Source organism: Vitis vinifera, chromosome 19 (assembly GCF_030704535.1).
Source record: "Vitis vinifera cultivar Pinot Noir 40024 chromosome 19, ASM3070453v1".
NCBI classification, from domain to species: Eukaryota; Viridiplantae; Streptophyta; class Magnoliopsida; order Vitales; family Vitaceae; genus Vitis; species Vitis vinifera.
Genome location: NC_081823.1, coordinates 5,057,255 through 5,082,246, shown reverse-complemented (window position 1 = coordinate 5,082,246; position 24,992 = coordinate 5,057,255). Strand labels below are relative to the sequence as shown.

At 35.5% G+C, this 24,992-nt stretch overlaps 4 protein-coding genes across 4 annotated transcripts; 1 reads left to right on the top strand and 3 right to left on the bottom strand.

The window, feature by feature from the left end:
• Window positions 1-5: 5 nt before the first annotated feature.
• On the top strand, window positions 6-3,184 carry LOC100265876 (organic cation/carnitine transporter 4). Its single transcript, XM_002280273.5, has 2 exons — window positions 6-575; window positions 1,854-3,184. Exons 1-2 carry the CDS (start codon window positions 161-163, stop codon window positions 3,026-3,028), a joined length of 1,590 nt encoding a protein of 529 aa, XP_002280309.1. The 5' UTR covers window positions 6-160; the 3' UTR covers window positions 3,029-3,184.
• Window positions 3,185-4,674: 1,490 nt separating this feature from the next.
• On the bottom strand, window positions 4,675-5,467 carry LOC100258992 (uncharacterized). The gene is made up of 2 exons (XM_002283097.4): window positions 4,969-5,467; window positions 4,675-4,872 (listed from the first exon to the last, which is right to left on the bottom strand). The coding sequence occupies exons 1-2, from the start codon at window positions 5,271-5,273 to the stop codon at window positions 4,815-4,817; spliced, it is 363 nt and encodes a 120-aa protein (XP_002283133.1). The 5' UTR covers window positions 5,274-5,467; the 3' UTR covers window positions 4,675-4,814.
• A 6,474-nt stretch (window positions 5,468-11,941) lies between these two features.
• LOC100253846 (organelle RRM domain-containing protein 2, mitochondrial) lies at window positions 11,942-20,904 on the bottom strand. Its single transcript, XM_002283108.5, has 4 exons — window positions 20,613-20,904; window positions 15,620-15,688; window positions 15,432-15,538; window positions 11,942-12,378 (listed from the first exon to the last, which is right to left on the bottom strand). Exons 1-4 carry the CDS (start codon window positions 20,749-20,751, stop codon window positions 12,286-12,288), a joined length of 408 nt encoding a protein of 135 aa, XP_002283144.1. The 5' UTR covers window positions 20,752-20,904; the 3' UTR covers window positions 11,942-12,285.
• Window positions 20,905-21,388: 484 nt separating this feature from the next.
• On the bottom strand, window positions 21,389-24,881 carry LOC100248750 (large ribosomal subunit protein uL2). Its single transcript, XM_002283113.5, has 2 exons — window positions 24,189-24,881; window positions 21,389-21,907 (listed from the first exon to the last, which is right to left on the bottom strand). The coding sequence occupies exons 1-2, from the start codon at window positions 24,626-24,628 to the stop codon at window positions 21,565-21,567; spliced, it is 783 nt and encodes a 260-aa protein (XP_002283149.1). The 5' UTR covers window positions 24,629-24,881; the 3' UTR covers window positions 21,389-21,564.
• Window positions 24,882-24,992: the final 111 nt, after the last annotated feature.

The following is a 24,992-nucleotide window of genomic DNA, read 5'->3' as shown; positions in this document are numbered from 1 at the left end:
CTGACGAGGGTCAAAAAGGAAAGTTTGAGTGGGTGACTCTAGTGCCCCTCCTCAAGAAGCATATCCCCATGGAAATTCCCCCCTATATGAACTCCGTTCAAGCTCCACAGCCACCAAAAAGAAAAAAAAGGGAAAAATAATAATAATAATTCCCCCTAATATGTCCCAAGCGACCTCGTTCCATGAGGACCAGGACCTCGCGTCGCCGTTGCTCCGGGCGGTGAAGACCCGCGGCGGAGAGCCCCAGAAGCTGTGCATCGACGACATGCTCCAGCGGCACTGCGGCGAGTTTGGGGTGTGGCAACTGAGACACTTCGTTCTCACCAGCCTCGCTTGGGCTCTCGAGGCCTTCCACACCATGGTCATGATCTTTGCCGATCAGGAACCGGCTTGGACGTGCGTGAGCAGCCGCGGCTGCTCCGTCGCGTCAACCAGCGTTTGTGGGTTGGACCCAGGTTCGTGGGAATGGAGCGGCGGTCCGGGGAGCTCTACAGCGGCGGAGTGGGGACTGGTTTGTGAGAACAAATACAAGGTCGGGCTGGTTCAGGCCTTGTTCTTCGGCGGCTGCATGATTGGTGAGTTGACTCAGTTTCTTTGTCTAAGATCTCTGCCCTCCCCTTCTCTCTCTTACGTGTTGAGTCTAATTTTCTAGTTTATCTTCTCTTAATTTAATCTTCACATGCCTATGATCATCGGAAAAAGCCCAGCATTTTGGACCAACCCATCTAGTTCCGATTTTACCCTTCTTTGGACGATTTATAATCGAAAGAGTTGGTATAAACGAGGGTAGAGTGGTCGTTTAATAATCCTTAAATCAAATCAACGTGAGACAAAATATTATAATTTTATATGTTTATTAGGGCTGGCTGTGTAGGCTGTTATTTTCTGGGAAGTGTTTGTCCATATCCGGTTCACAAAATGATTTATTTTTTTATTAACTATGAAGGCTACAGAATTTATTTCCAATATTTTTCCTTTTAATTAATTTTCAAATTTACGTTAAAAAAGAAAAATTCTATAATGTGATGACATCACTTTAGGAAAAGAGATAAGGTGGTGAGTGATAAACATGTGAATAAATATTAATAGCTTGGGTGGGTTGTAACCAATATGAGTCCAGAGAGACTCTGGGGACAGTGATACATGAAAGAGAAGCCCCTTTTGTTTCCTTAGTAAGCATCTTGGGTTGATTGTCAATCCTACCATTTCAGAATTTGACCACCTGTTTTAGTTGCGTTACACGCGGACTGAGTGTGGTTCTTAAGAAAATGCCATATCAGTAAAGAATGCGCTAGAATTGCAGGCATGAAAGGCGCAATCATGAAAGTGGGAAGAATGAGAAAATTAAAGGGAAAGTTAGATTGCGGCCTGCAGGTATCGTATTGGCCTCTTGATCCCCAAAATGGGTTCTCTTTATTTCATCTTGGGATCATGACCTTTTCCATCATATCACGCTTCTTGGTACAACCCATGTGTTGATGATCAATGATCATGGGGCAATAATGTATATACCAACAGTTCATCCATGGTGGATCCTGCTCACATTTAATAGGTTTGGTGATTGGGACCCTCGTGGAGTTCTGACAAGTTGGGTACAATTGGATAAGGATAGGCACTAGGAGTGCTGAAATTTGACTCAAGGAAATGATTCAAAAAGGTTCTAGTGGAAGCATGACATTGTTGAATCTTGATTATACCAACTAAACTTAAATTTCTTTAATCTTTGAATGGAATATAACAGAAGTATTCATTATCTCCCCATGATGTGAAAACTGTTCTAAAAGAGTGTTTTTTTATATCTATTTTTGAAAACTTTTCCTACCATATCCATAATTTTTGTGTAGTGTTTTCAGGTGCAGGAGTTTTTGGTCATCTCTCAGACTCCTTCCTAGGAAGGAAAGGATCTCTAACTGTAGTCTGCATCTTGAATGCCGTCTTCGGCTGCTTGACCGCCTTATCTCCCGGCTTCTGGGCCTACGCCCTCCTCCGTCTTCTCACCGGCTTCAGCACTGGCGGTGTTGGCCTTTGTGCCTTCGTCCTCGCCACCGAGCCCGTCGGCCCTACCAAGCGTGGCGTAGCTGGAATGTCCACGTTCTACTTCTTCTCAACCGGCATTGCACTGCTTTCTGGCATAGCTTATATTTTCCCGTCATGGCGCTCTCTCTACATCGCCTCCTCCCTTCCCTCCGTTCTCTTCGTTATACTTGTCATTCCTTTTCTCTCCGAGTCCCCCAGATGGTACCTCGTACGTGGGAAAATCAATGAGGCCATGGAAGTCATGCGCGTCATTGCCAAGTCCAATGGAAAGCACTTGCCTGATGGGGTCGTCCTTGGCCTGGACGAAGAAACCAACGAGAATTCAACTGATACTGAGAGCTATAAGGAGGAATTGTCCACCAAACAAGCAATATCAGGATCTCTCATAGATGTAATTAGGTCACCTATCACAAGGTTTCGATTATTTCTAGCAGTGGTCATTAACTTCTTGTGCTCAGTAGTGTACTATGGCCTTAGTCTAAACGTCGTCAACCTTGAAACCAACCTCTATCTCAGTGTGCTGCTCAATGCCGTGGCTGAAATGCCAGCATACACCTTGACAGCAGTTTTGTTAGACAGGTTCGGGAGGAAGCCATTGGCGATTGGGACACTGTGGTTCAGTGGATTTTTCTGCCTTTTGGGGACACTGGTGAAAAGCAATGGGATATGGAAGGTTGTCCGAATGGTATGTGGAGTTTTGGGAATATTTGGGATGGCCGGAACTTATAACTTGTTGTTCATTTACACGACGGAGCTGTTTCCGACTGTGGTTAGGAATGCGGCACTCGGGTGTGCGACCCAGGCGGCGCAGATGGGGGCGATATTGGCACCCTTTGTGGTGGTTTTAGGCAAGGTATTGCCATTTGCAGTGTTTGGAGCTTGTGGGATTTCCGGCGGCATACTCGCTTTCTACTTGCCGGAGACTTTGAACCAGCCATTGTACGACACCATGACCGGAATGGAGGATGCTGAGAAGGCATTGAAGGAGTAACAAAGGGTGGTTCTTAGTCAGCTCCATTAGAATGAGCACATAAATTAATATGACTTTGCTTTGTTTTTTTACGCTCTTGTGGAATTTAATTTTCACGTACACAAAAAGAATGACTCAGAGGTGGTTGAATTTGGATTGAGAGCTATTGACCCATCAGTTTATTCTTCTCTTTGGGCTCTAAGTTGAGAACCACACTCAGCCCATATGTCTGGGCTCAAGCTACACATCGTTTGCCTTGGTCCATGCTCGGGTAGCCAAATTTGACTCATTTTTAAAACTGGACTGAGAAGTAAGTAACTATTTTTTAAGCTCAATAAGAGCTTCCATACATGTTTGGTTTATTTTGTTCAAATAGTTTATCATGAAAGTCAAGAAAATGTTACTATTTGTAGAATTTCTAATCAAACTTACGTAGAAATTCCTCTTATGATACCAATATTATTCTTTAAAAATTATGACCCGGATTTTAGTTTTTTGTTAAAATAAAAAATAAGAAGTTATCCCAAACCGTCTAAATATGTTCACATGTCTCTAAAGCTAAGTCATAAGGTACAAGATCAATAATATGCCTTAAATATAACTTTATGGTATAAATGCGAATCTCATATTAGATAGAGGAAGAAATTTCCAACACTGTGTATTGGGTTTGGGTTTTTCCTCAGCTTGTAAATGTATTCTAAAAGTATGAGAGTCTCTTGAGCCCTCAACGTGAGATCAATCATAATGTTACAATCATGTGATACACAACAATAATGATGTGTCCACGTAAATGATTGAATTTTAAATACAAAGTATCTATGGTTGTACCCGCACCTACTAGGTGTATCAGTGTATGCCACCTAATTTTTGCACCTACTAGTGCCTTCCCGGCCCATAGTAACACCACATATCAACAGTGCACTTTGAACAAGACCTTTTCTTTCTTTATCTTTGGACACCCTTCTTGGCTTGTACTCCTTACCAATGGCCTACAGGAAAAGTGAGATTTGGATTTGGAAAAGAAAGGTTCATAGATCATAGGTGAGTGAGAAGGTAGCTTTACAATTATTAGAGATGTGTGAAATTGGTGTGTGAGGGGTTGATGAAATAATTCCAAAGAGATGATGGGGAATGAGATGTGGACAGTTAGCCTATAATCGCCATCCCGCCTCCAAAAAGCAATCTTCTTGGAAAGATTCATTCAACCACTTTTCCTTCACAAAAGTTATAAGCATAGAGCTGCAGTCCCTACCATCTGTTTGAATTTTCCCATGTATCTTCCCCCAGCAGAACAATGCCCACGATTTTGCTAGGGTTTGGTAAGAGAAGGAAAGCAGCTATCTTTTTTTAGAGCGCTATGGGGTAGGAGTCAGCACATTAATAGGCCAGCAAGACAAGAAAAGAAAAGAAAAGAAAAGAAAATTAATTTGTTTCCCACTCCATTTTGTGATGATAAATATGAGAAAAAGAAAAGAAAATAGTTGAAATTATTTTTGAAACATTTTTATACGTTTTGCCCAACGAAACAGTCTTGACACCCCAATGATTGAAGGCTCGCCATGACCAAACGTTGAAAAGGTTTCAGTTGATCAAAGTCGTAACCACTTACCCACAAGAAAAAGAAAAATGGAGAAAAAATAAATAAATAAAGCTGGAAGTCCGAGATATTATCAAAACTTTATCCATTGATCATAACAGCACTGAATGCTTTGCAACATAATATTTTTTAATTTTCGCTTTACTGTTGCAGATTGATTACATTCGTCCGTAATCCTATTTACAGGTTTTGGGTGATGAACACCACTCATCAGAACATGAACGGCGCCGGAGAGAACGTCGGCAGCGTCATCGAAATTTGACTTCGCCTGAAAAAATAATTAATTAATTTTATAAATCATTTTAGATTTCAAAACGACGTCGTATAATCGAGATCGGGGACTGGAACACATGGATTTGCTTACCTGTAATCTTCGTTGTAGCTCCGAACATGAATCTTGGTACTGGATGCAGCCTTCCTCTTCGGCGTCCTCTCCGACTCCGCCGGCCTTTCTTCCTTCTCCAGGACGAGGTTGTCCTCGGAGATCGAGCACAGAGACGGATGCCACTCCACCGACGACGACGACGACCGCGATGACCCTACTCTCTCCTTCCGGTAGCGCCTCCGGAGTTCCACCGTCCGCGATTCCTCGGGGAGCGGCACCTCCTCCGGCACCGCGGGACGAGGTGGCATCCCGCAGCACGACACGAACTCGAAGATGAACTTCATCTCGCCGGAGAGGCTGCCAACGGTTGAAATTACAGCAAAAGGCTTGCGAAAGTGGAATCACGGTATGTGCCAACAACGAGAAACTTGAAGCTTTCTCATTCCGGGTGGAACGGCGTCTTCTTCCGGTGAAGTGAGATTTCTTCTCTCCGCCACTCACGCTCGTTTTATAAAGAGATTTTCATTATTTTGTGCCATACAAAAGGAAAATTTAATAAAATTTGTCTTTATCACCAAGTTGGGTCGTCGTTCGGACGAGCTGACGTGGAGGTGGGCCCGACGGCTCCAGAGAATTATCTACTATTCGCAGCTCCTCATGTGTTGGAGAATGCCTTAAACTTTTCTTCCTTTTTATCTCAAAAGCTTAACCATTTTGTTAGAATTTCTAATTTTAACGGTCGGTTAATAATTTTTATCAACCCACGCTATTTTTAAGATTTGTTATTATTATCGATACGGATTATTCAGGGGAAAGCAGGTTTTAATTCATTACTATGTAAAAAAAATTTCTTTAACTTTTTCGGGTTTGTTTTTGAAGAAAAAAATCTCAAATAATAATAATAAAAATAAACAAAAACACTTATGTGGAATAATCTAATTGTCAATTAGTGTTATGACATGGCAAGTAAAAAAAAGTATCTTAAAAAAATTATATGAATCATCAAAAAGTAGATGCTAATATTAAAATGATTGTCTAAGTCACTCAAATAAGATATTTGATTTTGATTAGATCAAAGTGTCTCAAATATTAGATAAGGATGAATAAATCCTAATTTAGGATGTGCTCAATGATAAGTAGGGCCAAAATATGATAAGTTTGGACACAACTGGATCTCAACCTTTTCATTCCATAATAGGTTAAGCTATTATAAACCTGACATAAAATTTTAATTAATACTAAAATCAATTTGTTTTATTACATAAAACTACGATTATGTTAACATCATGTTGTTTCAGACTTTAAGATTATAAAGTTTGATTTCTAATATGTTTAATTAGCTATATAATTGATTATATACTTTCTGTTTTTATTTTAAAAAATATATATATAGTAAAGCCCTTAGAATTTTACATTAACAAAATAAAAAAATAAAAAATAAATAAAATAAAATAAAACATAAGGTAAAGCAAAAACATTGCTTTTGAATGGAGACAACTTTTGACACTAAAACATTGACCCAAGCTTGTTCACTAGCTAACGAACTCTCTAGTTAAGAAGTATTATATTACTAATAATTTAGCTTTCATGGGAGAAATTATATAGTTATCCATAAATAAGTTATCTCCGTTGTCACAAATGTACAAATGAATGGGTTAAAAATATCGATCATGATAGACATATTTATCTATTTTTGTCTCTCTCGTATGATGAAGGAGAAAAGACATTTATTTTTCTCTTAACCTTACTCGTATTAAATTTCATGAAAAATGCATTTGTTACAAAGTAAATATTATTAAAAATTCATTAACTTCGTCTCGCATAAATCTCAAATCATTCATTAAGAGTTGATAGAGAGTGGTGGGTGTGAGTAGCTAGACATCAATTGTCGAATATACATTTTTAGGGTTGCTTACGTGTCATTTCCTCATTGGTAAAGTTCTCAATTATATGTAACTTGAGAATATTTTTCAAGCCTTGTATGACCCGAGTTCTCACAAACATGACTATTCGAGTTCACGAATTCTACACAGATGTTCAATTGTCATCTCATTATGGTTACTCGATTGACTGGGTAATATTTATATCCAAAATTATTTGGAATTTTCAAACTAATGAAATGTTAAAAACAAGTTTCATAATTATATGATACTGAATATATATTATTAAATATTTAATAATTGTTTGGTGAAGTGTCATGAGGGGTGCTACTGATTTGATAAAACCTAAGAATGTGACTACATTGTTTTTTTTTTTTTTTTTAATTGCCACAATGGAAGTGATTAGTATACATTGAATCTTGAGAATTTGACGATTGAATCGAGGGGATACTTTGGACATTTTTCTTTTTTTGTCCAAAGTAGAATTTGTCAACTCTCTGTATTTTGAAAGTAATCTTCAAAATTGTGGTCAAGCCTTCAAATTTTATAAGAAAAATGCTTCTAATTATTAAAAAAAAAACATTTTTAATATCTTCAAGATTACATTTGGAAATAAATGCTAAGGTGATGATTTTATGTTGGAATGAAGAATGAAAATGAGGAATCAATTATATTATTAGTCATTAATATGTTTGGGTTGTTTTTAGAATGAAAATAAAAATAAAGTATTCATTAATATAAAAATCCTAATACAAGTGAGATATTTTATTTTTTTTGAGTATGTTTTTCTAATAAAAAAATCGAATATATTAATGAATGAAATGGAATTAATTTATATAATACCATGACAATACCAATGTCATTTACCATATCAATACGTGCCAAGGGATTATGGAAAAATATAGTAATTTTAAAAAATAATTATTAAAATGCGACACTTTTGAAACTATTTCCAAAATTATCATACTTTCAAAAAAAATCAATTAAAATTTGTTTTGTAAAAAGACAATTTCAGTTTAATTTTGAAGTTGTCATAAATCTAGAATTAATTTTTAAAAAATTAATTTTTTTTTTTCCCCAAAAATCCCTATACAACTCGGCCCCAAATCACAAAAAAAATCTTTCCACATAGAAAGTTTGATGGGCATTTCAGAGCACAAATATTCCACATGCATGCATATCTAGGAGTATCATAAACGTACAAATGTTGATTCCCACCTAGCCAATCTCTTGATGTAGAGATTGATTTTATCAACCTTTAATTTCACAAATTAAATGTACTTGGACTTTCAACTCCTCAAGTTGAAAATCCACTCACTCACAAAGTCCAAAAATATGACGTGGCAAATCCCATTACAATATTGGCCCATTTTATATGGGTTACTTTTCTTTTTCCTCCAAGATTAAGGTAAATAAAGTAACGCAATTGGAAGTACTGTCAAAAGTTACTTTAATTTATTAGTAAAAAATTGTACATAAATTGCATCCACCTAAGGCTCCAATTACTATAATATTCAAATGACAATTGGATTTTTCTTTTTTTAGTGCATGAATCTCAACCTCAAATCCATTTTGATTCATTGGCGATTCTTCCCCATTTTTTGAGAGGACTAAATGACCGGGATGAAAGGTCCGTTTTGAATAAAGAATAGTCAAAGAAGATATTGCTTGTACGTATCTCCATAGGTCAAATTACAATGTAGAAAAAAATGTACGTATCTTATGTCTGGCTATATTTTCAATATATGAGAAAATGCTAACACACCTCCACCACAAATATTTATAGCAATCAGAAGATTACATGGTAGGGATGGTAATAATGTGGATTTTTTTGTACCTCTCGTCTTGTCCCTAATGAGACCCGTTTGAAATTTAAATAAATGTGTTAGATATGGATTTGAGAGTATTTTTAAAGTTCCAGTGGATTTAGGTATTATCTTATCCTACCCTATCCCAGTTATATATAAAATTAATTTATTTTAATTCATATTTTCTTATTTTTGATATATAATAATAATAATATTTTTTCATATATTTTAATTGTTTATAAAATATATTTATTTTAATATAATTAAAGTTTTTTAAAAAAAAATTTCAAAAAAAAATTAAGCAGGTCGAGGATGAGAACTACCCTATTTAATTGTTTAATGAAAAATATATGAGAATTGTTTTGAATAAATGTACCCTATTTAATGGCTACATTTCAATTGATACGAGAAAATGCAAACACACCTCAACCACAAATATTTATAGCAATTAGAAGCTTACATGATAGGGATGGTAATAATGTGGATTTTTTTGTACCCATCTCGTCTTGCCCCTTATGAGACCGATTTGAAATTTAAATAAATGTGTTAAATATGGATTTGAGAGTTTTTTTAAAGTTCTGATGGATTTGGGTATTGTCTTATTCTACCATATCCTACCCTATCCCAATTATATATAAAATTAATTTACTTTAATTTATATTTTCTTGTTTTTAATATATAATAATAATAATCATTTTTCATATATTTTAATTATTTATAAAATATATTTATTTGAATGTAATTAAAAATTTTGAAAATTTTCATAAAAAAAGTTATACAAAAGGATGAGAACCGCCTTATTTAATTTTTTTAATAAAAAAGGGATGAGAACTGTTTTAAATAAATTGGACAGGACTGGGAGGGGGACAACCCGTCCCAAACCCACCCCATTGTTATTCTCAATACCATGCTCTCAACTCCTTCATACATAATCCCGCTCCTCCTTAACTTGGGTTTTTATTTGTTTACCTAAAAAATATTTTCTTTCCATTTCTTTTGACACAAGCAATTTTTCTCTAGTGAATGCCATCACTGCTGAGAAAAGAAAACGCCATACTGTCATCATCTTGATTTATAATCCTTCCAACAAATCCCATATTGCCATAACTAGCGATACCTTTCTTATACAGCGACGTAGAATTAAGTCCCGAAATATCTCCCATTGCTAATACTTTCTAGCCATGAATTCGTTACATATTGCTTCAACGCCAAGGCAAATGCAATTTGTCCCCAAGCAAAGATTTGAAAATAATGTGCTGTCACAATGGTTGATTTTATGCCACTTGTATACTATGACAATGATAAATGCATAGATGTTTGAATTGGTACGCAGGCTTTGTATTCATCTTAATCGAGTCGCTTTATGTCTATAGGAAAGACACGATTCGATGAGTCAAATCATAGTATGTGAATGGTATATAGTAGGAAAGAGAGGTGGAAGAAGTAGAGATAGCTACGTAGGAGAGTAGGACATGTGTGGTTTGTCCTATGTCTCCATGCATTGGATTTCAGTCAAAATATTTGTGTCTTTGTCAGTGAAGGCAATCTTAATTTATGGAATGGCTCGACTCGTTGTAAGGGGAGAAGGTTATTTTTTGTTTCCCTTTTCTCTTTTGTTTTCCTATTTTTGATGCTTTTTCTATAAATCTTGTTCCAAAATTCTGCTATGAGTGCTTGATCACTTGAAGAGTTCTTTAAACTAGTTTTAAAATTATTTGATCTCAAATTAAAGACTTAAGGTCCACACAATGTCTTATATTACTCTAATTTGTTTTTCTTTAACCTTTTTATATTTTCCTATGTCATTTCAATTGATCACACGATAACCTTAAGTTTTCAATGAAGAGTAAGACATAATTTAAAAAAAAAAATTAAATCAAAATATTTGGAGCATATGTCAATTCTAACTAATTTAATTATATTTAATTTAAAAAATTTATAATAAAACAAATATATATATATATATATATTATTTCAATATTTATTTTTTTAATACTTTCTTGAAACCAAATTTATTTTGATTGAATCAAATTGTATTTTTCATAGCCTCAAATGGGAGTTTTCGATTAAATAGTTTTTTCTTAAAAAAATAATAATAAATAAATAAATAAATTATCAATCTAATATGATGTTGAAAATATTTGTCAAAATAGTGTGTCCTACCAACATCAAATTTAACTTTATTATTTTTTAAAACCATAATTAATAACTGTGATTTTAATTTTAAATTTTAAAAGATAGTTTCCAACCATAATCACCAATTATAGTTTTATATACTAAAAAAAAAAAAAATTCACCTAAATGGGTATATGATGAGAAAGACTAGATTGACAAAAAAAAAATTAAATGTTCTATTTCCATTATTTTTTTCTTCAAAAACACTACTTTGCCATTAAACTCCTCAAATGGGATACGAAAGATGTGAATCATATATATTCAATGGTTCAAATATGGACTTCAATAAATATTAATACGATATCTTAGCATTTTTCAAAATCTTTAGAATCTTCGAATTTTGCCCATTTAGTTAGTAGACTTAGAAGAGAAGTTTGGGGTAGAAGGTCCACCATCCCTCCCAAACTTGATGACAAATTTGTTTTTGAGTGATCAAAGGTTGCATTCCCTCACCCCCCACCCCCCCAAAAAAAAAAAAAAAACAAAAGACTAGTGTGAGTATAATAATAAGCAACTTTGCCCACTATTTTTCATTTGTATAGAGATCCATCCACCTTTAACTTGAAGGCTTGAAGCTAATCTCTTACATAATAAAAATGGTCAGATGCTCCTATAATAATCATAGCTTCAAATAAATGTTCCATGTAGTGGAGGTAGTTATGAGGGCTTGGCCCCTAAGATTAGTTAAGTTAGCCAAAGTGCAGATCCTATTGTCAGAAAGTCATGGATGGTTAACAAACATCCTTTTCTTGATTTGTCCTTTTCCCCCATCAACCAAGAGCATTAAAGTCCACTGCAACATTTAAATATGGAAAACCTAACCCATAAAGTAAATTTCACCTGCAAATGCTATGGACTATACAATAAAGCAGGTCAATTTTCAAAGGATCCAAAGACAATCTCAAGGAGTTGATTTGGAGGATTTGGGCATTAATTGCCAATAACCCATTGTCATGGAAGCTCATAAAACCATAATGAATAATTTTATATTAAACCTGGCCCAAAAATTAACTTACCTCCTAATCACAAATAAACCATAACATTCAACTACCAGAGGGATGGCAGCTATCCAAATCAATTGTGATCTCCATTTCCTAGATGTATTATTAAGACAATGTAAGTAAACCCTAAGCAAACAAATCCCAAATGTACAGTTCAAATAATTACCCTTCAGGCATATTATTATAAACTGAGTTTCTGAAATGCAAATGAATAGAAAATAAAAATAGTTCCACATTATTGTTCCAACATGCACCAATTTGAAATCCATATACTTTTCAGTTTAGTCTGTGCTCAGTTCTCATATAAGGCAAATCTACACCACAAAATGAAGTTCCAGGGAATGGCTGACCAAACAACCTCACATGAGAGGAATCAATGGATAACTGTAGTTCATAAAAACTATAATTATAGGGAACTATAATTGATAGAAGCTGTTCCCAGACAAAATTGGTTTGAAGATGACAAGCTTGATCCGTTGAATATGGGAGTCATCAACGACCATATGGTGGAGCCCCATTGTTTTGAGGAGATGGAGGTGGTCTAGGTCTTGCATACTCTGCAAATATCACCCAACCATCCAGAAACTGCATAACACAAAAAAGGGAGAGTAGTCATCATTCACAATACCAAAAGAGGGAGGGTGGTCCTATGCAGAAAGAAATTTTAGCATCCAGCAAGTGAGCATGCTATGAATTCATTGAATTGTGAACAATGATCCTTTCCTCTCTAGCCTATTGGGCCCATCTGGATACTTGGGGAGCACCCCTGCATTTTGAATGATGGTTTTAATGAATTTTCATCTGCCCACCAAAAAAAAAAAAAAACAGAAAAAAGAGCAATCCTAAAGAACTATGGTGATAAAAAAAACCCTAGAGAAATAATAAAGAGTATGGAAGAGAATATATCAATAATACAATTCAATACTATTAGTTGGAATTTCTTTTAAGTGGGTATAAGTCTATATCTCCATTTGGAAAAAAGAAAAAAGGGAAAATAAAAAAACAAGACAAAAAGAAAAAAAGATGAATTTTTTTTTTTTATGGGTAAACACAAAAGAGAATATATTAATTAGAAAAAAGAAGCCCGGAGGGCAACCCAAGGCATACAGGAAGTATACAGCAAGTGCCAAAAGGCTAAAAAGAGCAAAACAAGAGGGACAACAAAAACCTCACCCACCCTCACCTAGAGCCCAACCAATCAAAAAAGTTGATTAATGATAAAGGGTCAGCATCTATATAAAACTTTGTCCAAGACCATAAACTACACACAAAAGAATACTTCAACCTATATACTGAAAACGCTATCCTATTTCTTCTTTCCACAGCACCCAAAAAAGGCATAAAGGAGCCAACTTCCAAGCTCTTTAAAATAAATAAATAAATATAATATAATATAATATATATATATATATATATATATATATATATATATATATATATATATATATATATATATACACTCTCTCTAGATTAGCTTGCAAAATAACATATAAAAGAGGTTATAACATTAAATGGGGCTAAATGCACTTAGAAACAAGAAAACTCATGCATGAAACTCAAAATTGGACGAAGTTATGTCACCAATGGGGCAAAACAGAAAATTGTGGAACCAAAAAAGGGAAACCCAAATGAGAACAACAAAGTAACTGTAGTTTAAGAGCAGAAAAGTTTAGGAAAATAAATAAATAAATAGGCTACATGAAGACATTCTAGGATAACATGTAATAAAGAAAATTATTTACTAAGTTCTACCTTTCTAAAACAGATTCCCAGACACCAGGATGAATATTTCACGTGGACACAGTCCCTTTATTTTCCCTCACATTCAGAGGATTGGCAGCTCAAAATTCCTAACTGCAGATTGTTATTTCTACTCCTACTTCCATGGGAAAATGTTTAGAAACCCAAAAAATTTCTTCATTCATTTGGTTTCTTAGAAGTTGGATGAGTAGCTTATATATTGGCAATTTCGTGAAGAAGTCAATTGTGTTGTTATTTTGCTTAAACTAGAAGAAGCTCCATATCCATTTTGAAGATATTATAGAATAGGGATAGCAATCTACATCAACCCAGTTCAAGTCTGCATCAAGAACTTCTGCAACTTTAGTGTAAGCCAAATTTTCGAAAGTTCTTTTGCTCGAAAATTTTGCCAAGTTTCAATTTCAAACTAAGTAAGAAAATTGAGCCCAAAGATCTCAAATTTTCAGCCCTAGAAATGGTTTAACTATCTAAAACCTTTTTTTGGGGCTTCAAAATTTACAAAAACTGGGCCAAGCCAGCAATATTGCAACTGGTCAGTTTTTTTTTGATAAGTTATAATGCAACCAGTCAATCAACCCAGGCTAGCAGCTTCAGCCATGTTTGAACTTCCACTTGGACCAATTCAAGAGGAATACTCCACCACTTGAGATATTTAATTGCTTTTGAGAAGTCAAAGGCTCCTTTTTAGCTCAATAAGAATTTTTCCACCTGTCTAAGTAATTTTCATAAAAAATCTTGACTTAAAACAAAAAATACTTAATATCTAAACCAAGAAAATGTTGCTTCTCCTAAAAGCTCTATTTAATTTGTACAAAAATTAATCTCATATTTAATAAAAAATTTACAATACCAATATTGCGCTTTGAAAATCATGAATCCTTATGCAAAAAGCAATTTCATGTTCGATGAAACTTTTACAATACAATATTGTCTTCTAAAAACTATGACTTTGATGTTGGCTTCAACTTCTAGCTAAAGTCATAAACAAAAGTTATCCCAAATGAGGCCTTAGTGTTTCAATCTTTTTAGAACACTCATTTCCAAACTCCCAAACCCTAGTTGACATCTTGCCAAAAAATATATTTCTGCAAGTCTCAGAGAAAATCCTCTTCTTTCTGAGATCAACTTTGCTTCAATACCCTTTTTTTCCTAATGAGCCTAAGTGCAAAGTTTCTGTAGACTTTTGAAAACCTTTCAAAATCAATTACTTCAAGAGATTAGAAATTGCTTCTAAGAAGCAAAACTTATGAGATACATTGATTCAGCAACTCCAAATTAATAATCTAGATATACAAAGCAATCCAGAAGGTTTCAGGCGCATGTGGATTCAAGCAAGGTGTTACATGAAAGACCAAGCCAGAAACCAGCATTGGATCCCAAATCTCTTGGATAGTAACCTGCAAGGCTTCAAAGTTTAATTTACAGTTGATTTGATTCACACCATTGATCCACAAAGGTCTTTGGCCGTAAAATTTCAGGGTTTCCACACTATATCTTGCCTCCTTTTGCATTTTTGCATGATTGATTTACTGTTATAGCATTTCAGAATTAATTTTTAACATTAATTCTTTGAATAGATCTTAGTTTCTTTAGACTAATTTTGATCATTTCAAATCTAATTTGACAGATGAAATCGATTATACAAAAGACACATGATATATGTATATATATACACACACGTTATACAAAGAGCCAGAGAGAGAGTTTTCTACATCATTCAAGCTACTACTACATCTGTTTCATGGTTATCAAATCAAATTTGTTATGATGAGAGAGTGGAATATCATGTCATCCTAAGTTTAGAATGTAATTGGATCAATTTCTCCTAACCTTTAAATGAAATGGAAATAAAGAGACCAATGTGAATGTCAGCTCACCTTGCCATCCATGCCCTTTATACCTTCAGCGGCATCTTCTAAGGAAACATATCTCACAAAACCAAACCCCTTGGAATATCCTGATACACGATCAGTCACTACTCTAGCTACAAAACCACAAAAAACCAGTGATAAGTAATTCAGACATAGTTGTCTGAACTCTGAAGAACTCTTGTAGAAGAACAAACCATTGACCACTTGACCAAACTTTGAAAATGCTTCATGAAGCCCTTCTGAAGTAGTGCGCTTGCTAAGCCCTGTAAATACATCATGAGTAGAATATTATCAAATAACAGTGACTTAAGAAATACTATGAAACCTATATTCAAAATGAAGGATCAAATTAGATTCATGAAAACAAAACATCATGCATATCAAAGACCAAAATACAACCAGAAACAAAAACTTCATTCAGAGAAACCATTCAATATTCAGCAAAAACCTAAACAAAAGAAAACAAATAAAAAGAAGCAGGGGAACCAAGTAAGATAACTTGAAAAGATAAACCATGGTCCTAAAATCCCTTTGTATAATCTCTCCTCCCTCTCCCAATACAAAAACTTCATTCAAAGAAAACAAGACTGAATTTCAACATTCAGAAAAAAACCTAAATAAAAGAAAACAAATAAAAAGAAGCAGGGGAACCAAGTAAGATAACTTGAAAAGATAAACCATGGTCCTAAAATCCCTTTGTACAATCCCCTCTCTCTCTCAATACAAATAACTCTCAACTTATTGACACCCAGACTCCTCCAACTTATTCTTTAAGATACTTACAAAGTATGTGTACACCAACTCCACAGGAGCAGCCCATGGGCCCAACTTTTATCTTAACCTACTGTTGGGAAATAAAGGGTGCAACTCAGGAGGAGCAACCCATGAATTCTTTTCCAGACCTTGGGGAAATTACTTAGGGTAGCCTATAAGTTGGATGGCTCAAGCCACAGGATGCTGGATGCACCAGAAGTGACCTAGGTGAAGCCCCCTCAGGGGGATTAACCTTGATCAAGGTAGATGGCTGGTGAGTGTTTCAGTTAACTTGATTATCTTTATGAGGTTATGGGATTGTAGCTGTGGGGCAAGGACTAACCTTAGTTTAGGAACAAGGTTAGGAGATGGTTGTTTGTGAAACAGATGCCACAAGGATCACTTGCCTGCTCAACTCAAACAGAGCTGGACCCTAGTCATGGAAAACAGGTGAACAGAAGATGAACTGGATGTGCAAGTGCAAGGTCTCTCACAATTTCCAGAAACAGAATGCCTGCAAAGTTCTCATGCAAATTTTGGCCTAAAACCCTCAACACCTAATAATATCTTTAGGCAGCCTCCTTCCCATAGCTCCAGGTTGCTTGGGAGGGACTATATATTGACTTGCTACTAATACATCATGTTGGAACCAAGAAAATATGTGGAACCAAACAACATTTATTTATATTCTTTTCAATTCATGCAGGGCAATCCAAATTATGGAGGACCACCTGCAAAACATAAAAAATCCTCCAATGCTCATGTCAGTGAAGACTTTCGTAGGATGAGAAGTTCTTAGTATAAAAAGTGCATCCTCCAAACTTGTGTTATCAAAGGTGATCATTAGGGTTGCCTAAACCACCAAGAGTAAAAGTCGCCTCTTAAAGACCCAAGCCAAGCGGGCTTCAAAGAGGCAACGCCTAGGCAATCGCCTTGGGGATAGGGTTTAAGGTGTAGAGGAGACCGCCTTTGACCTTGGACTAAGGTTAAACATACTTAGATTGTAGTACAACTCAATCTAAGATTAGATTAAAATAGAGTATACAAGTTATTTTTTATCATAGTGATAATGAGATAAAGGGCTATCAATCTAATCTTGATGGAAGTGATGACAATTTTAATTTCAATTATGACTATGATGATGATGCCTAAAGCTTTTCTAAGTTGTTCATTCTCTTAATTTGTTTTCTATTTTGATTTTTGGATGTTAGAAAAATTAGAATATGCATTTGGACAAAATAAATTTCTCTTAATAATATGATGTTTCTTCCAATGTGGGGCATAATGTTTAATACTTTGAATAATTACTACCACTTTGCTAATTTTATAAGATACCATGACGATGGAAAATTTAATAGTGTTGACTGTTGAAGATGATGTTTGCATTGATGAAGTACTAAATAGGTAAATATATGTGTACTCTTTATTGTCTTACTATACTTGGGCTACCACCTTGTTTTTCACCTTCCTCAGGCTAAAAGGAGTCCTATCACCTTGACTTTGCCTTTTGCTTTTAACAACATTGTTCCAAACCTTTCCTTTAGTCGTTTCATCTATAGCTAACATCAGTATTAGGATAATAATTTACAAATGATGGATAATAATCTCTAAATGATAGAGATTAGGATGTTGTTATTAGGATAATAATTTTCGGATGATGGATATTAGGCTATTATTATTTTAAATATTTGTTGGTATGATCTTAAATTGGAAATCAAAACATCAATATTTGATACATAACCACTCATTTTCACACTTTTTGGGCTTTAGAAAGTGAGAAACTCCATACGAGTGTAACCACTCTAAATAGGACTTGTATCAAAGACCTTGAAGCCTCGCTTTGCCATGAGGATGGTGCCATGGAGGCTTGCCATAAGGCTACTATTACTGAAGCTTGTCATGAGAATATTGTCATTAAAGTTTGTAATGAGACCACTACAATTGAAGCTATGCACTTTGCTTTTAACTTTCTTTCAAAGAAGAGACACTCACTTGCTCTTCTAATAAAAAATAAAATAAAATATGCTTAAAATGGCAAAAAAAAAATTATAGGAATATGAGACCCTTTCATTAAAAATAAAAAAATAAAAAAGGGATAGTAGATGAGAAGAAAAATTCACAATAACAAAGAACGTTTTTCATAAAAAAAAAAAAAAATTAAATAAAGAATTTTTATCATAAAGAAATAAACAAAATTTAACAAATCTAGGAATTTAAGAGATAATTGCAATTCTAACATAATAAAGGAACTCATAAAAGATCTATGTTTTTACCATTGTAGTTTGACATAATAAGAGAACTTGATTCCCAGATTCAGCACCAATTGTAGAAACCAAAAAATATTTACGGAACCTAACAACATTTCCTTTCACTACTTCCAACCATTGGTCTCATCTATAGGCATCAAGTTTCCCTTATAATGTTATAAGTGCAATGGTAAAGATAGAAATTTTTTATATCGTCATCATCTCATAAGCTGTTTGAAAGGAAAAATGTGTGTCGTTGCTCCATTATGCAACTTTTAGACAATTTTGAAGAAAAGGAACAGTAGATTGTCTAAAAATGAGAAGCATTCTTTTCAAGGGCCAAAACACTCTTTTCTTTGTAATCTCTAGGCATAGTCTAAGTTTTTTTTTTTTTTTTTTTTTTTTTGACAAGTCATAGTTTAAGTTGTTTATAGATTTTGGTCCTTCATCTTTAATAGATTTTGTTGATTGGTTGGGCTCTTATTGGGGGGTGTTGTTTTGTGTTGCCCTTCTATTCTTTTGGTGTTGCCTTTAAGCGTTTATTACAGGCTTCATGTGTATGTTGGGGCACTCTATAGACGTTTCCTTTTATAAATTTCTCTTGCTTTACCCATAAAAATAAAAAAATAAAAAAAGTTTTAGATTTATTGCATTTTATTTTTTCCTTTATAAAAAATCTTTATCTAAAATATTTCTATGAAAGAACTATTTGGTACCATGAAAATTGTTTTAGTCTAAAGACTCTAAACTCCTTTATGAAAGGACTCATATTCCTATTTATATATAAAATAAAAAAATTTATAAAAAAAAAAAAAAACATTTTTTAGATTTTTCTATCATAGCAAGTGGGTGACTCTTATTTGATGGCAAATTAAAACCAAGGAGCAAGCCTTAATGGAACAACTTCATGGCAAGCCTCAATAGCTCCAGCCTCGTGGTAAGTTTGAATGGCACTAGCCTCGTTATACAGCATGACTCCTAACTCTTTGATGTGAGCCTCTTAGTTAGAATAGTCAAACTCACATTAAATTTTCCCTTTTTTGAAACTAAAACACTTCAAGAAAATATATCAAAAGGGTGTTATGAAGGACATCACTACAAGCACCAAAGTGGCAAAAGGTCGGGAGAGTTTGTATGAGGTTCAATTCCCAATGGGGACAAAAACCTACCTATAAAAAAAAAAATGAGGGAGCATTACTACTAGCTAATCAAATAACAAAAAATATAAAGATGATATCAAATAGTTAAGTTTTGATTTTAACAACAGATTTTACCAATAAATATTTAAAACAATAATAACCTAATATGCATTACTATCCTAATAACCCATGGGTTATAATTAAAGCCACCAACTATAAGGTGATTGTGTGCTTTTTATACTAAGTATTTTTTATCCCAGAAAGCTCCTTCCTCATAGAGTTTTCTTCTGTTTTGCAGGTGCAGGTACTCGTCCACTGGACTAAGGAATACAATCAAAGTTAAAGTCGTTTGACTCCACATATTTCCTGGTTGCAACACATCACTGTTTCCATGATTCAAAATCCAAAAGTTTCCTTGTTTCTTCTATATTTGTCATTTTGTAGTAAGTTTGCTATAGGACTCAAGCTGCCAGCCCCATAAAAAAAAGGAATGAATAAATAAATAAATTAGTTTGCCCTTCATCATTTTCACATATTCCTCTAGTGTTCTGGAATAACGAAAAGACAATTGAAAACAAACTGAGCTCGAGATCAACACCAGAAGATGCTCCACAAAGACCTTTACACATCTTTTGTACCATAAACGAAGAACTCATTTCAGCACAACGAAATAACGAATCAAAACTATAGAACTCCAAAGGTAGAAGAAAAAAATGAGATGCCAAAATCTAATAAGAGGAACGAAACCACCATTTTCTTATTCGTATCTGAAGTAACAGAAGAAATAACAAATAAATTTAATATTCGGTTAAACCCTAAACCCTACAACCGAAACCCAAAAGCCAAAATCAAAAGGAAAAAAAACAACTCAACCGAATAACTACTAAGCGGTGTTTTTGTTTACTGAAAACCCAAGTTTGAGTTTAAAGTTTATCCATTTTCTAAATTTTCTCGGAAATCAGACAAGGCATAGATGTATTTCACCGAAATGCAAGACCAATGACAAAAAAGTAGGAAAAATAAAACAAAGGATAGATTTGAGGTGATACCAGAGACGAAAAGATTGGTGGAGGGCTCAGCCGGAGGAGTGGCAGGAGTGGCCGCAGTGATCGGCGGAGGAATGAAGGTGGAGGTTGAGAATAGCCGCCTCAAGCTGCGAGGGGCCGCCGCCGCTGCTCTCATCGCCATTTTGGGGTTTGGTTCGGGGGTTTAACACTCTCTCTCAATCTTCGTAATCTCGGGCACGAGTCGCACGACAATAACAATCCTCGGTTTTTATTTCTAGAGAGAGAAGATAGCGTAATTACCACAATACCCTCATATTTTGACAAGTAGGGTTAGAGATTATGTTGACAAAAGGGCCCTTTCCTATGGGGGTATGGGCTGTGGATGGTGCAGGTACAGGGTTCCGTCCAGGCCCAAATCAAAGTTCTGTTCAAGCCCAACCCAAATCTCTAATAGAAGGACCCAAGCATTTTAATTATGAAAAATGATTGGTTTTGGACTCCAATCAATTGAATGGAATGTGTAATTTTGACATAAATGGAATTTTTTATGGATGATTATCCGTAAATTTAGCACTTTTTATTACCACTTTTTAGTACGACACCAGAAATAATTCATTAAAACAAAGTTTAATGGGATGTTTGGTTTGTAGGAAAACATCAGGTGCTTGCAAAATTCGTGGTTGAAACCACAAGACTATACCCAATTCCAAGCATCCCTGAACGAGTGATTGATACTCATTATTGATGAATAATTAGCATTAATACCAGAAAATGACCCATCAAAGGCCCCTCACACAATACCATGAGACTAGTTCGACTAAAACAATCATGATAACCAAGTGATTCTTCAAGAAAAAAGACATCTTGGAAACAAAACTTAGTCCCAAAAAAATGCCACTTGAGTATACCCATCACTGCAGTACTGCCAATGTGACCAAAAGAAAACAAAAACAGAGAAGAAAACAAGAAAATTGCCAGATGTTTCAAAATCTCTCTAAGCCTTATCAGCTTTGGCTGCAGTAGCAGCAGCCTGTCCTCGGAGACGACCAGTCCTCCTGGCAGCGATGAGACCAACCTTCTGCCCAGGTGGGGCGTCACGGCGAACAGTGCTGGCATGACCAATATGCTGGTGGTTACCACCACCATGGGGATGCTCCACAGGGTTCATGGCCACACCACGAACCTTTGGCCAGCAGTTGCGCTTGACCCGGTATTTATGGTATGCATTACCGGCCTTAAGCATTGGCTTCTCAGTTCGGCCACCTCCCGCAACTTGACCAACCATGGCACGACAACCACTTGGAATAATCTTTTTCGCCCCAGATGGAAGTTTAATCCTGTCAATGCAAGGATGTCAAACAGGAAAAGTATCTTAGATTACGGCTTATTTTTAACCCAGTATAACAAAACGACAAACCAGATGGATCAGATGATAGATCAAAAATACAACACTCATGTGATTTAAGTAAATGAAAAAAAAAATTCCAATATAAGGACATTGAAGTAAAGGAGGAACCTAATATGAGACTTCACTTTTAATGGCTGTTTTAAAAGCACGCACTACCAATGACAAACGAATAGAAAGATAGAGCAAACAAAAACATATTGATGATTAATGAAATTAAAAAGACTACTTTTTTTAAGGCAAAGGAAAGGAAAATGATAAAATGTATAAGCCCTTCCCTTGTATCTTACAAGAGATGAGAGAGCTCTCAGCTTGAAAGAAATAAGGAAATGGCCTATTGGATGTTCCTATGTGCCTGCAACGGAACTCAAAGCAGCATAGAAATGATTGCTCACTCGGTTCTTTAAAAGGCAATGCCAAGAAACACTTAACTTTCGAGAAAAGCAAGATTTTCAAAAGATGCATATTCTCTGGAACTCTCACAACCAAACAAAAACCTTCATCTTTCCAAGTCAATAGACCAAATTAACTTCATCTTCTCTCAGAAGCCAGGACCCAATATCCTCATCCCGAACAAATAAAGTGTGTTAGTAAAACCAGTGTAAAGCCGGCATCAAGGAAGATGCCACACGGACATTCATGCTCTTTTCTTAGAGCTAAAAATCATTCTTACCCACAAACAAATAACAAATTTTCAATAACATATAGCTTGATCAATAAACTCCAAGATCAGATTTAGTTGGCAGGATTTGGAGCTTCTGCAATCCCCATTCATATCTCTGGAGATGCCAGAAATCAAAGCATGAAAATGATTTCATTTACATTTCCATCTCTATTCCAGTCACCAAACCCCATTAAATTCCATAACCCAAAAAGAAAGCATTTAAAGCAACAAGATTTTAATCATACAAAATTCCATTATCATCAATAGAGCAAACACTTCTAATGACAAAAGAAAAGAAAGATATAGCAAACAAAAACATTTTGATAATTAATGAAATCAAGAAAACCTTTAATTTTTTTTAAGGCAAGATCAAGAAAATGATAAAATGTATAAGCCCTTCCCTTGTATCTTGCAAGAGATGAGAGAGAACTCACAGCTTGAAAGAAATAAAGAAATGGCTAATTGGATGTTTCTATATGCCTGCAACGGAACTCAAAGCGGCATAGAGATGATTGCTCACTTGGTTCTTTAAAAGGCAATGCCAAAGAAACACTTAAATTTCAAAAAATAAAATGATTTCCAAAGATGCATAATCTTTGGAACTTACAATATCCTTTTTTTAGCAGAGGAATTTAAGGATAGCATCAACCTTAAATGTATCTACAGTCCTTCCTCACAATCAAACAAAAATTCCCATTCATCCGGGTCAATAGACCAAATTAACTCCATCTTCTCTCAGCAGCCAGGACTCAATATCCTCTTCCAGACAAATAAAGCGTGTTAGTGGAACCACAGTGTAAAGCAGACATCAAGGACAAAGCCGCATAGTTATTCATGCTCTGTTTTAGAGCTAAAAATCATTCACACCCACAAAAAAATAACAAATTTTCAATAACTTCACATACAACTTGACCAATGAACTCCAAGATCAGGTTTAGTTGACAGGATTTGGAGTGTTTCTGCAATTCCTATGCATGTCTCTGTAGACAACAGGAATCAAAGCATGAAAATGATTTTCATTTCCATTTCCATTTCCATTCCAGACATGAAACCCCCATTAAATTTCATACCACTAAGTAAACCCAAAAAGACAGCATTTCAAGCAACTAGATTATAATCATGCATAGCTCCATCATCGGCGATAGAGCTAAAATCATTCAGCCCAAAACAAGTCTTTTTTAAATAAATAAAAAATATTTCAACTAGACTTAAAAGTCAACAGCCCGCAACAGTATGACAACACTGAACACTGAAACTAAACCCCAAAAAGATTATTTGAATCGTAGAGTTAAATCAAGCAACTGAAACACAAAAGGCAACTTCTCCATATTTCAACCAAACAAATCAGATCATTAATCTTAAAAATCAACAACCCCATTAACACTGAAAGCAAACCTCCAAAAAATGAATCATTTGAAGCAAAAAAGTTGAACCAATGATACCCACATTCAAATAACAACTTCTCAATATTTCAATCACACAAATCAAATCAATAAACTCAAAAAGAACTCAACAAGCAGAATCAAGGACGACAAAACTGAATCCATACCTAGAGGTTCCATTGTCCGGGTTGTGGCTAACCACAATGGCGTAATCACCAGAAGCCCTAGCGAAGACCCCACGGTCACCAACATGGTGCTCAACGTTACACACAACGGCACCCTCAGGAATGGATCTGACAGGCAATACATTTCCTACAACGAGATTGGCCTTTTTTCCACAATAGACGAACTGGCCAGTGTACATGCCTTCAGCGGCCACGAACAGCTCCTTCTGATGCTTGTAGCGAAAAGGGTGACGGAAGGTAACTCGGGCGAGTGGAGCGCCTCGACCAGGGTCGTGGATGATATCGGTGACAACGCCCTTGAGGTAGCCATTGCGTTCACCGAAGTCGAGGCTGCGGAAGCGAGCTGGACCCTTGCGGTGGTGGGTGTGGGACTTGAAGACTGAGCCAGCACCTTTACGCTGAGCTCTGATGACTCGACCCATTAGGGTTAAGGTTAGGGTTAGGGTTTCGGGGGTCTGAAGGTTGGGGATGGAAAAGGAGGGAAGGGGAGGAGAGAGGAGAGGAGTAGCGAGATTAGGGTTTTAGAGGTGATGTGGGCTGGGGGTTGCCCTAGGGATTGTTTGGTTGGGGAAACAGGATTTTCTCAAACTGGGTTAGGGTTTTCCGGTATTGGAATAGGCATTGGCAAAGGTTGTGTTTGGATGGGTGGAATTGATGGGTTTTTGGGTAGGAATGCAACAGGGCGGGTTTGGTGCGGGCACCCTCATCTAGAGCTGTCCACGGCACGGCCCTATGCCTAGCGGGCCATTACAGGCTAAAGTGCTGGGCAGACACGGCCCACTTAAA

What these genes read in the sequence shown, in the direction of transcription:
- LOC100258992 (XM_002283097.4), bottom strand. Translation starts at nt 5,273, where the DNA reads ATGAAGTTCATCTTCGAGTTCGTGTCGTGCTGCGGGATGCCACCTCGT. An exon ending in AGCTACAACGAAGATTACAG is followed by an intron (nt 4,873 to 4,968) that starts GTAAGCAAATCC and finishes TTATTTTTTCAG; the next exon opens with GCGAAGTCAAATTTCGATGA.
- LOC100253846 (XM_002283108.5), bottom strand. Translation starts at nt 20,751, where the DNA reads ATGGCGATGAGAGCAGCGGCGGCGGCCCCTCGCAGCTTGAGGCGGCTA. An exon ending in CACCAATCTTTTCGTCTCTG is followed by an intron (nt 15,689 to 20,612) that starts GTATCACCTCAA and finishes ATGTATTTACAG; the next exon opens with GGCTTAGCAAGCGCACTACT. An exon ending in GTTTGGTCAAGTGGTCAATG is followed by an intron (nt 15,539 to 15,619) that starts GTTTGTTCTTCT and finishes GTGGTTTTGTAG; the next exon opens with CTAGAGTAGTGACTGATCGT.
- LOC100248750 (XM_002283113.5), bottom strand. Translation starts at nt 24,628, where the DNA reads ATGGGTCGAGTCATCAGAGCTCAGCGTAAAGGTGCTGGCTCAGTCTTC. An exon ending in CCGGACAATGGAACCTCTAG is followed by an intron (nt 21,908 to 24,188) that starts GTATGGATTCAG and finishes TTGCATTGACAG; the next exon opens with GATTAAACTTCCATCTGGGG.
- LOC100265876 (XM_002280273.5), top strand. Translation starts at nt 161, where the DNA reads ATGTCCCAAGCGACCTCGTTCCATGAGGACCAGGACCTCGCGTCGCCG. An exon ending in CTTCGGCGGCTGCATGATTG is followed by an intron (nt 576 to 1,853) that starts GTGAGTTGACTC and finishes TAGTGTTTTCAG; the next exon opens with GTGCAGGAGTTTTTGGTCAT.